This window comes from Coturnix japonica, chromosome Z (genome assembly GCF_054131305.1).
Source record: "Coturnix japonica strain WE chromosome Z, WE-NBRP24, whole genome shotgun sequence".
Lineage (NCBI taxonomy): Eukaryota > Metazoa > Chordata > Aves > Galliformes > Phasianidae > Coturnix > Coturnix japonica.
This window is the reverse complement of record NC_140702.1, coordinates 57,840,164-57,853,466: the sequence shown is the minus strand read 5'-3', so window position 1 is coordinate 57,853,466 and position 13,303 is coordinate 57,840,164. Positions and strand designations below refer to the sequence as shown.

General features: G+C 34.9%; 1 protein-coding gene across 1 annotated transcript in view; it reads left to right on the top strand.

Annotated features, from left to right (window-relative positions):
• The window catches only part of PDE4D (phosphodiesterase 4D), a 550,822-nt gene that overhangs the window by 86,211 nt on the left and 451,308 nt on the right, over positions 1 to 13,303 (top strand). The window contains exon 2 of the mRNA XM_015848747.3: positions 12,762 to 12,885. Coding sequence (XP_015704233.1) covers positions 12,844 to 12,885 — 42 coding nt within the window. The 5' untranslated portion in view covers positions 12,762 to 12,843. The remainder of the gene's footprint in view (positions 1 to 12,761; positions 12,886 to 13,303) is intronic.

Here is a 13,303-nt window from a genome sequence, read left to right as displayed (position 1 = left end):
TCACACTGCTTCGACTAGAAAATAAATGTACCTCTGTACCTGCCATAGACTTGCTGTCATATTTGCTATTATTTCTTATTTAGCTTTCAAAAGACAGTGTTAAAAATGTTGTCCACCAGCATACTTGCATTTTTCATGCACGGTTCTGCAGCTTTGCAGATTCATCATAATAATCTATTCACATAAACACACCACATTTATGTCATCTGGGAAAAATACACATTTCTGAAAAGGTCAAGGAGACATTGAATGACAAGTTCTTTGTTTGCCAGCCATGTAGTGGAGCAGGTTTAGCCAGCTGCTAAAGTCCCGGCTCCGTGGGCCAGGTCACACAGTCCTTATGTGATCATCATGGTTGTTGCTGCAGTGGCAGCTCAGCTTAGATGGGAACACAATCAGTTCAAAAGTAGAAAGTAACAGAAATGTCAGCACCATCATACATACTACAGAACAATTGTATTAAGCTTACTGTGACTTCATTCTGTTTGCATTTACCTTGTGTTCACTGCTTTGTTCCACTTTACCTAACAATTTTCTTAGAACTTTGCACAGAAACAATTTATCAGTACATCTGCTGACACATCTGCTGACACAAACCTTCAAAATGTAAATAACAAGTCTCATTTCTCTTGGCTTGGGGTCTGTATAACTCCACAGCCCCAAAATTTGGATCTTCATGTCTTCTATTCCCCCTTAGTAACAAAATCTCACTAATAACTATCAAATTAGCTACTGGTTGCGCACTACACCATAAGCAGGTCCCACTGAATGTACATTAACTCTGTTTATGCCTAGATATCCTAGATATTCACACTAAGCATTGCTCTGTTAGCTTGCCTGAGGAGATTAATATAAAAATTATCCCTTGGTTATGGTTTGGTAAGCAAGTTCTTGTACTGTAAGCTAGTGCATATATGCATGCTGAATGTGAGCTTTTCCCTGGAAGTCACAGTGCATATTCTTACTTATTAAATTAAAAGGAAATTATCATTTTCTCATTGAACTTTCAACAAGATAAAGCTAGATTACTCCAGATTAGTGTTTTGTCTAGATTAGATAGTGTCTTGCTGTTGAACACATTGGCAAACAAATTAGAAGTCTTTGTTTTCCCCTGATGATGTTGATTTAGAACATAGGTAGAAAGAAATGGGGAATTTTAAGGAAAAAACAACAAATTTCCACTCTTGTAAATATCTGATAATGGTAATACGTGGAGCTCCAGATGGCAGATCCACTTCAGAGTCTATGAAACATGCCTCCATGTTACATAAAGTGCTCTCTTGTGAACTAGAAATTGAGTATCCCAGGCTCACTTCTGAAGTGGGTAACAGGTTTTCCCGAAGGTATCTAGATCAATTTGTGTCTGTGACAGTAGCAGCAGGCCTGCAGGCCCATCAGCCCCAAAAACAGGGAAAGGGAAAAGGGGGAGGGTAGGAAAAAAGGAGCTGGACTCAAAAAACAGAACAGCGGCAATGATCTGAGGAAGAAAATTTTACTAAATATGATATTGAAATGCAAGATAACACAACATAATAGAACATAATTGAAATTGAGGCTAATAAATCAAATAAAATGAGAGAGAGAGTGTTTGAAGTCTCATTCTGAACTGAAGGTGCAACAGCTGGGGAGCACAGCCACACACTGCCTGGCAGTGAGAGAGAGGGAGAATCCTGTGACTTCCTTCCATGACTTATCTTCCTAACACTGGAATATTACCTCTTTTATTCCCCGTGCTTTACATGATCTTGTGGTGTTGAATACTGATAACAAGAATCATAAAACCATGACAGAGGTGAAGGTGAACCCATCTCAGATGAGTCCATCTCTCTCTCCTGTACCTCTGGAAGCATTTAGACTTACTGAGTAATGAGGACAACTAACAAAGATCACTATCTGAGAGGGAATATCATTCTCATTCTTAATCCATTTTACATTAATGTAATGTTCAGGAAAGCTGTGGCTGGGGGATGCATTAAGTTTCAAATTAACTTTTTCTTGGTGCTTTTTCTGGGTTTACTTTATCTACCATTAACAAGCCAACCATATTTTTATTTTTCTTAGCACACACTGTGTAGGGAGCCTAGGCACGTAACTGGTAGCTAATAAGGGTTTTTCAATATTGAAATAAAGGACCTTGAAATCCTCTTACAAATAGCACAGCATGCCTTTTCTTTATACTCTTTTCTTTTTCAATCATGAGTAGATGACTTATGACTATTTTTTAATATTGCTTTGATTTCAGTGATAGCTTTGATTTCTCATGGCTTCTGCAGTTACTCTGATAATCTTAACAATTGGAGTTATTGTGCATTTTCTTCCTAAAGCCAGTACAAGAAACAGGTAGGATTTTGAACTATGAAACACAGCAAAACGGAGTCCTCTATATGTTTCTTAATTGCTCTCTTCTGACAGAAAAGATGATGTGGAAAAAAAACTCTAATTTCAAAAAATGTATGTTTGGCATTTCCTGGTCTTGTAGAGATAAAGACTTAGCTGTACCTTTTCTGTAATCAAAGTATGCTTATCCTTGAGTTTGTCATGAGTTCAGAGATACCTTATCTGCAGTAGCAGAGAGGAGAGAAGATATCATGAAGCCAGTGTTAACTCTATCTGCAAAAGGTGCTGTCTGATTGGATAAAAGCATGGAGGAAAATACAAAATGCTACACTGGACTTGGATACTACTATTTCTCAACTGTGCTTTTAGTTTTACTCTTTCTTTTTAATTTCTACATACCAGGCAAAGTGCAACCAGGAATCTGTATTTTACTCCTCTAAAGTCCTCTATTTTTCTTCTAGATTATATTAATTTCTTCTACATATGGAATCTCATTATCCCACTGAGACATTAAAATTTCTACGTAATGAAATCCTGTTATTTCTATAAAAATGTGCATATGTGGAAATCTTGAACAACTGTTTGAACAAGTGGACTCTTTAGCTCCAATCTCTTTCAACTAAATTCAGTGAAGGAAAGAATGATATTTAGTTGCATTTTGTATACTTGACTGTCATTGGAATGTAACAAGAACATAAATCAAGACAAACACATTTAGGAGTATGTCTAGCATACAGTATCACCTAACTATGTATTTCAGTGTTAGTCAAAATAAAGCTAAAATCATACCAAAAGGGTGTTTTATTTTATTCAGTCCTTTTAGTGACAAAATTAAATGACACAGAAAATTCTCACACTTAAAGAATTTCATTCTGTCTTTTTTATCAGTATATTATACATTTCCATCTCTTACCTGTACCAGCAAACACAGTACACACAGTACACAATACTTGCACACATCTGTCTTAGAGGGTACAGATGTTAGCCTTGTCTAGCAAGTTTCAAATTTGTAGCCCATATCTCACACCCCTCTATGAACAGGCATTTTTATGCACTGTTAATCATTTTGACGCAGGACAAAATTCTGAGTTTGAGTGTCTCAATATCACTTCAGTCTGGGCCTGCTTCTCTGAAAATGCACTGAAATGACAACAGCATAAATCTGAGTAGCTTGGGGTTCAGAAAGTCATTTTTAATAAACTAACACTGTGAAAAAATTGGAAATCCTGTGGTAGGAAATGTGAAGAGATAAGTTAGAATTAAGATGGTTTTGAAAAAAGCATAAAATGAAAAGAAAGTGTATTGCTGTGAGTCACAGCTTAGCCTTGGTGGCGTTGCCTTTGAAGGAAATAAAAAGCAACATGTGGAAGGGGACTGTGCTTTGTAAGGCTGTAATGTGAATGCTTGGCATGGGGGCAAGATGGAAAGCAAACAACTACTGACACTTTATAGCAGTCAAGATGTTTTTCAAGGGGATAGCATATGCCAAGGTTGTGTGGAGAAGCAGATAATATTCTGTTTTTAAATTAAGATATAAAATGTATAAAAGTATATGATGAGGTGTGGATAGCATGAGAACTTCCAGAAAAGGACTTCAAAGGCCTCAAGTGTGAAGGAAGGCATACAGTTCTGAAAGAACTGTTCAAAATGATGCATTCCCCTAGATACTCTTTGTAGAAGAAAACTTTTGAAGAAAACTTGAGTTGGAAACTTTTTATCAGATAAGATTCTTGGAAGGACAGAACAAACAGTGACATTATTAAAAGACATAGCAAAGATTTTAAAATTATGTCCTTCTATATTAAAAAAAAAAAAAAGTAATAATTGTTTAATTACTACAAGCCCAGTAATTGTCATTAAAGAACATGTTTATGTAGCTTTCAATATTTAGAAAGCATAAGTAATCTGATACGGTGAAACAAGAAGATAAAGACAGACCCTGAAAACTTAAAAGTTTCTTCAAAAAGAAGAAGAAGAAGAAAAAAATATTTCCAGATGAGGAAAATTGGAATAATTATAAAATCTTAGTAATTACATTTAAAAATTAAATGAGGAAGACCAATAAAGGGCAAAGATCTGAAGACACAAATCTGCTGAAAAACTTCTTCCTGATCAGGGAGTCAACTAAAGAAATGGGAGGGAGATAAGTGGCAGTAAAAGAGCATTTAGTAAAGGCTTTTGTACAGGAGATCTTAGAAAGGCTTTTGTGACAGCATTTCATGCAAGAGGCATCAAATGGTCTATCTAACATTTAAGTAATAGTAGAAGAGCTCATTAAATCAGAGGTACAATGGACAATCACAATGGACAGAACATTAAAAAAGCCCAGGAATTAAATAGATGAATTACTAACTCTGCACTGTTATCTTGCCAGAAAGCAGAGCTTTGTGCTCTTCTGTATACTATAAATAATTTTAGGAAGAAAAAAGTTTGCTGGTGAGAGTTATTTGTGGTGCTAAAGACAACTATGTAAAATTGCAAAGCTGCAGGATGTGGTAAAATAGCAGATGAAACCTCACATGAAATATAAAGCAGCTGCATATAGTGGGAGGGGGCAAACTTAAACATGTATGATGAGTTCTGATGGAATATTCCTTGAAGAAATGAGATCTTTGGGAAAAAGGAAACAGTTGCAGTAATATGTTAGCTTGATGCTTAGAGGTCAAGGAGGAAGCTGGTTTGTTAGGTGTGTGGAAAATAGCAGAAAATGAAATGGGGTCTGTCATTATGCTGGTGTGTGCGTGCCAGGAGATCTTGAGTGCTGAGCTGTGTGGGAGGTTCTGGTATGCTATCTCAGGAAGCATCCCATATTTGTTAAATAAGCATAGTGTTCATTCAATGCTAGGAGGATTCACATGTGTTAGAGAACTTGCAGTGCACTACAGCTATTTTAAGTCAGTTCCTCCACTGAATAGAAAAAGCATCCTTAGCTTTGTCATTGACCAGCCTGGGATTAGCTTTACTCTACATCAGTGCTATCACCACATCAGGACACACAACATATTGACTCTTATGTTTAATATTCAAAGAGTAAAAGAAGGAGGTCTCTCTAGCTATGGTGGGACCAAGCGGGTTTAGAAGTGTGGTGGGCATAACTGATGTGACGTGGGTTTGACATAACAAGTTGTTAGGCTGATGGGAAAAGTTCGTACTGCAGGGAAGTAGCTGAGGGCTATCAGGGAAACCTATTATCAAACAATTTGTAGCCCACAGCTTCCTCAGACATAGGACTTCAATTTTGAGTGGTCCCATGAGGGGCCAGGAGTTGGACTCCATCGTCTTTGTGGACCTCTTCCTCCTTGTGATTCTGTTTGGTGATTCTATATTTAGAGAATGATTCTGTCTTGGAAACACGGTGTTTTAGTTGAATTCTATTTAGGTAGAACTTAGATATCAATGCTTGATAATGTAATGCAAATATGCTCTTATATCTTCTCTGCCAGAAAAAGAAAACACCAAAAAAACCCCCCAAAAAAACAACAAAAAAAAAAAACCAAAAAACCACAAAACTGATAAAAAAACAAAACAAAACAAAACAGAAAAACACTTTGTATTTATACACTCTGTCCGGTATTTTTTTCTCTTCCTTTGATCTGTTTTTAGTATGGGAAAAAGGGACCCATAAGAAAAAAAGAAGAAAGAAAAGAAAGAGATCTTTCAACTATTTACAAAAATTTACTCAGTTTTTAATATCAGATGGAATCCTTCCCAGTATGTTAAAGGTGCATGCAAACTCATAAGAACAGTTGTTGTTCAGCATTATGCATGCAATAGGACTGCACATAGTTTAGGATGTTTTGATATAATCCCTAGCACTGAATAACCCCCAGTCCCTTTTGAATCAGTGCAAAGATGTGAAAGCCACAAATAAAATACCAGTAATTGGTTCGTAAATTTATAAATATATAGTAATAAGAAAAATGTATTTAGTGAAAATATTCAAAATTGCTTATTCTTCTTCCCAAGAATAATATCTTTGAAGCCTCAAAGCCAGACTCAGTTCCCAGCTTTCATGTCTCTTTCCTTCTGTTCTGAAGTACTTTTGCTGTGGAAGTAAATGCACGTACATTTGGACGGATGGAACTTGTATTGAAAAAGTGTACTAAGTGGACTTTAGTGTCCCCCTAGAAGTCATGCTGTTTTGTGCTGAGATTTGCTGTCACCCCAGAACCAGACTTTTTAACTTCATGCACAAAGTGAAGTAGGAATATCTTTTTCTTCTTTGATGCCTTATAAGCCAGTACAGAAATTTTAATCCAACTATTGTGTTAAAAACCTTGAGTCCCACTGGGTAGTCTTCGTTATCCAACACACAGCTGTAATGAATACAATTTCTAACAGCACATCTTCAAAACTCTCAGACAACAAAACATACAGTCTATCATAATATGTCTACTCAAAGATCATACAGGAACAAAGAAAACAGAAGGCTTCTCCTTCTTGCATAGGCTGCAAAAGTTTCCTGAGAAGTTTTTCCTACAAACTGCACCTCATGTGTTTTAATTGTTGGAGAAGGTCTACAGGAAAGTAATTTTCTAATGTTGCATATTTTGTTCAGTGGGTTCTTGGGGATTTGCATTTCCAGAAAAACAAGGGTACAGTACAGAACTACCAAGGACTGAGAGTACAATGGTTAGCTGATTGCTACTTTTTGATTAATACTCGTAAAGGCATTGTTGTTAAACTTAATAATGATAAACACCTACTAAAACTCCAAGAGAAACAGCTAGAAAGGAGGTTTTCTGTAACCGTGGGGAAGTTTAATGTCTGTTCTACTGAAATTCAGCTTTGGTGTTACCTAAATCTGTGAGAATTCTATTTTCTCCAGTGGAGAGATTTTGGTTACACACTGTTCAAGTTAGAAGAGGCCATTGTAGAAACAGAAAATTAAGAAGTATATAAATAAGAATAAAAAATACTAACATTCAGAATATTTATGGATGAATTTGTGTCTTCTGACAGTGTTTAAGTGTTATTCTTCTTGTTCTATTACTATTGCCATTCTTAGTCATCAGACGGTAATGTGTACACATATATTTTTCCATTTTTATGGTAGTGTTAATAGATTTTGGAGAACATAAGGAAAGGGGAAATCATTAGCTTTTCTTCACCTTTATAACATAGGTATCTGAGTAAGTTGTGTGGTTGTTTATTTTTTACTGACTACCTTAACACCGACACTTTATTTAGCCATTTTGGTACAACTTTCAAGTTGCTGCTTGCTCTGCACTCACCAAATGTAAAGGATATAGAATGCTCACTCATGCTGTGTATGCTTTCTTATAGTTGTATATAAACATATATAAACACAAATGTTACATAAGTTCTGCTTGATATTTTGACATTCTATATGTTTCACTGTTCTAAAGTAACTTAAAATACCTGAGATTTTGGCAGGATGACCTAGCTTTCAGGCTCAGTTTCTGGATATTTGATATCTGTAGATCAATGTAACTGATTTATATTAAACACTACCTTGCATTTTATTATTTACATCACTTTCTGTTCTTCCTGAAGAAATCTGTGGTTATAGAAAACAGCTATATTTTGAAGTGTCCCAGATAAAAACCCAACCAGATGAATAAAGGGAGGTAAAAGCTAGTCTAGCTAGGTAAATCTGACTGATTTCTAGGTCAGGCTTTAGCTAAAGAGTAATTTAATAAATTCTTCTATGGTGGCAGTTGAAATGTATGGATGTATTTGGCCTTGAATATTCATAATTTGTTTTGTTGTTGTTGTTGTTTATTTTTTTGTTTTGTTTTGTTTTTTGTTTTTTTTAAACTACCCTCTCTTATTTGTATCTTTGCAAACTTAGTGGTAAGTTGTCTGTACAAGATTTTTTTCCCCTACTCGGTCATTATAACTCGAGAAAGACTTTTTCTTGCTAAAAATAGGAGGGCTGAATAAAAACTGAGTATATATTCTGATGTAGATGGATGTAAACACATCCTTATTTTGAGATCTCTTTCCTCTTCATGCTCTTTCCTTTCTTCTGCATTTCTGTTCCCGTTATCCAGGTCTTTCACAGCCTGTTGCTCTTGAAAATTTCATCATTGTGGCTCAATAGATTCATTGAATTGTTTTTGCTCTTTTGTTTCAGCTATTTTCTTCTGTATTCTCCTGTTGTACTGGGGAAAAACAATGTCCCTAAACAACATCTCCTACTGAAATTAAACAAGCCCACATTAAAGCATTCCAGAATCAGTCTTGGTCACTGGATGAGTCATACCCACTGCAGAGAAGCTGAGCTCTTTTGTGTTTTTATCATCAGTTATTGTAAAGGGACTGTGCTTTACTTGTCTCTGAGATTAAAATCTGTAAACAACATACCTTTTTTCAGAGGAGTGTCAGGCCTCTTCTGGCAGATCAGAGGGACAAGTAGCTAATTTGAGAGATTTCTAATCCTGTGTGATGATGTGCTTTCATTTTTCCCTATCATTTTAATTGGTAGAACTTTGGCTGCCTTATGAGCCCAGAACTGCTTAGAAATAGAGATATGTCAGAGATAAACTGTATCAGTTCTCAATCTCGCTCATGCATGTGGATGTTGGGTGACAACAAGGAGCAAACCATATTTTTAAGTGCATCTTGAGTCTTTTATAAAACCTTTTTGTCAAGGACTGGCAGAATTAATGAATTTTTTTTTTTTTTTTGGATTATGACTGTTTGCAAATCATGAACTGTAACATTTATGCTTGTTATCTCACAGAAAGGAGAAGAAAAAATAAAAGTGTAGAGCTATATTTTTTGACACAGCTTTGGTATAGAGTTTCCATTAGAATCAGATTTGGTAAAACAATAAGCAGTACTGTTATCTTGCTAGCTGCCGGCAGTACGCTTCCCAAATCACATCAGTCTAAATTTGTATATTGAAATCTATTTGCTCAGGCTTTAGATATGCATCTAAAGTTAAAATGCTTGAACTAAGTACATAAGAGTGAGGAAACATAGCATGTAGGCATGCAGAGCCCTAACTTCTCACGGGCACAGTCTTCAAATTAATTGATATTTGTTAAATGCATAATACAAGGTGGGTGAGTGGCTTTTATACACAAACATAGAATACTCTAAGTTGTTCACAGTTATGTAGTAAGTAAAAAAAACAATGAAGAGATTTGACATATAGTTCAATGTATGACAGTATGACTTTTAGTAAATGACTTTGATTATGAAATAAAATTAAAAGAATGTAGGACTATCTGGCAAGCAAAGCACTATTGCATGACACTGGGCACCAGGGATTATTTTGCATCAATTCATAGATTTTTTTTTATTTATTTTTTTTTTTTTAAAGAAAATGCTCCTCCTATGACAAGGTATGTGTACAAGCAATAACATCTTAGATGTAACAAGAACTCTTGTAGTACTTTCAGAACTTCTTGATTCATCTCAAGGAATCTGGCCAAATTTCTAGTTGTTTTTCACTTTTCCTCTTTGAATATTTCTCTAGTGTTACTTTTTCTGTAATTTCTGTAATTCTGTAATAATATAATAATATTATATTATTATTATATTAATAATAATTACAGAAATTCTGTAATTTCTGTAATTCTGTAATAATAATTCTGGAATTTCTTGAGGTTAGTTAAATTGTTTTGTGAATATTCTGTTTTGGACCTCAGCTACAAGGAAACAGTTAGAAAAAGTAGCAAGAAAGTACACCTGGAAACAGAACACAAAGAGAAATTTTTATTTATTTATTTATTTTTAATTTTGTTATCCCTTAATCTTTATTTCAGAAAAAAATGAAAATGTCTCATATTTAATCTAACAACTGAGTAAAAATATTTGCATTTTAATTACACAGGAATTACTAAGAATTAGTAATTAAGATGGTGTCGTTCTGCCTAATACATATGAATTGCTAATGCTTGAGTAATTTGCTACGGTAATATGTGAGTAGTATGTGTCATGTTCAGTGGCAATAATTTCATAGCACCTTGAATTAATATTTTTTTTTTCAGCTTTAAATATCTGAAAGTAGGGCATGCTCTGTTTTTATGGGTCACATTTTCATTACACTGAATGGCAACAGGCGGGCTGCTGGATGCATCCTCTGAGCTGATTGAATGCAATCTCTTGTTTTTGTTTCTAAAGGTTCTCTTCTTGTGAGATCACATGACAGTTCCTGGTATTACATTGCAGAATAGTGACCAGTCTCATTGGTCAAATATACGCCAGGCAAGAAGTTCTTTCCTCCAACTTCACCCTAGCACTGAATACTCATTTTTTGATTTCTTTAGTATACTTTAATTTTAAGAAGTCTGCTCTCATGTTTTCTGGGTTAGGCATGAATTGCTATATTATAGGTGCTTATAAAAACATGTCTTAAAATGCTTAAGACAGAAACTCAGTTTGTGTAAGAAATGAATGACTTAATTTGTTGTGTTACTATTACTTTCCTCAGCTAAAGCTGTAATCCACTACCATGGTTTCATATGTGTTTCCATACATTTTAGGTGACTTGTAGGACTTTTATTGAAATGCATTACCTTATTTAATTAAATAGGTAAATTATTCTCCTTTGTGTATTTTGAACATTGCTGGAATGTATTACACGGTGACTTATCATCTTTTGAGATCATTTCATCCTGTAACTAGCTAAATAGAAAATGTAATTCTAAAATAATTTTTTTGGGTACTGATCGGTACATAGAGATTGCAAGTAAAAGTCTTTGAAGATTCATTTTCTTTCCACAAAACAGTTATATTTCTTGTGTACATTTACAAATATTCATTTATGTTTGAATAAGAATACTAGAATAGAATTAGTTCCTAATAGTTCTCAGGAAATGTGTATTTTCTTAAAGAATGAGTATAAGAACAGCCTATATGTAAACATTCTGCTTTTTCCAGTTCATTCCACTAATCACCACCTCTATAAACCCAAACCTATTGATGTGATTTTGGAGGGGTGGGATTTTTTCACATACAGTCTTTATCACCCATGTTCTGACATTGCTTTTCACTTCTTTCAGTGGATTCATATCTAAACTGAAAATTAGATCATGTATTTTGTTATTGTAGCACTGCCGACTGTGTGTATCTATATATATTTAAATATGAAAAAATATTAGCTGTTTCCTCCACTCTTGGTTTTGCTTCTCTGTAACTGTAGGCTGCCTATAAATAATTAAATACATAAATAATCAAGACATATTTATTATTTATCTAAGGAAGTGTTTCAGAAAACAAACCAAAAGATGAAGTAGTGTGCTGAAACCTTGCTCGTGTATTGAGATAAGAGGATTTCTTACAAAGGAAAGCCAGTTTTTAAGTCATGTTGCAAGTCGTGATGTTCTCCTGTGGAGGAGGGAAACTATGCCTATATATAGTGCATAAATGAATATCTGGCTCTCAGTATCATAGTGGCACTGAAAAGTTAGTCTTCTAACTGTGGAAATGGGCTTCAGAGAGCCTCAAAGACTTTGTCATTTTAAAACAGTAAGTTATGCTAGCACAATTATGCTGGTATGGATGAAGTCTACCTTAGTGTGAAATTTCTTATAGCTCTATGAGTTGTATCAGTAATGTGCCTGTGCATGAAGAAAATAAGCCATGCCTGTAATTTTTTGTTAGTGAGATTGAATCTACATTAGGAGATTTTGCTAGAACAACTCTGTTGGTCAGAAATTGCGCTATATCTCATCTTTGGCTGGCAGACAAAGAAAAAAATGTGTGCAGAAATATACCTGGCCCAAATGAGAATATAAAGCTTCAAATTGCCTTATCCTAGGGCACACAAATTTCCCTTTAACTCGTTCATGATGACTGGTGTGTTCTTAGCCAGGGGCTGATGAATGCTGCTTTTCAAAGCTGCCATGCCATGCCATTACCAGTTGCTAGGGCTCATGCTTAGTCATTATTGTAATACAGAGGATAATTTGTCAAATCCTGTCACCTCCATGAAAGTACCCAGCTGCTGGTTTAAACATCCCTATGCACCTGGATTTGAAAATTACTCTAGCTGACCTTCTTCTCTTATATTTAGTGTGCATCTGCTGGCCTGATATGTAAGTTGGTAGATTCCCTTCTGGATGAGAAACTGGATAAAAATACCTAATAATGATTATTTTATTATTACAAATAATACTGCAGTTATCCATTTAATTATCTATGGTGAAAGGCCCTACCTCAGAAATCCACAATATTCTGTAATCTTTGGGATTTAGTCTGCTTTTGTTATTGACTGGAAAAAAAAAAGCACAGTTCACGCATATGCTTGTGGAATGTTTTGGTGTAACTGTATGCCATGTATAGTTAGGGGTATGTGACTGCTTTATTGGATCTGCTTTATTGGATCTAAGAATCTTCAGTCTTAGTGTTCAACTTATACTACGCACTACAAAGCAGCAGCTTATGTGTAGATGTTGTACAACTTACAAAGACCTTGATGATAACTGGATAAATCAATTTGCTTTCAGTATAACAGCTGGTATTCAAAAAGACAAGAAAGAAAACATCTCCTCTGAAACTTGTAGAACACTTCTGATTTAGTCAGCCACCATGAACAAGAATACTTGTACTCTACATGGGAGGAGTAAAAGTGTAAGTAGGTGCTTTTATTTTCATTGCTTCTATTTTTGTTATCAGTATTTGTCTATAACACACATGATTTAAGCTGGCCTTTAAAACACCACTTTCTGAGTAGAATAGCAACTGTGATAGGATCTTACACTATTCTTGTATCTATACCTGAAGTAAGAATTACTGTGTGATGTACACACACAAAGTTAGGTTTATCGAGTAGTTTTGCCTTATGTGATTTTTTTGGAACTGACATTCATTTTTCTGAGTGTATTTTCAACCAAATTATTGAAAGAGATTTACTTATTTTCTTTAGCATATATGGAAATATGTCTATATGCTGCTTACTGACATAACATACTCAGTCAGAAGTACATGCCCCTGAATGATGTTGGTATCAAGGACTTCACTCTATTTGCTATTGCATTGTAGAAATGTT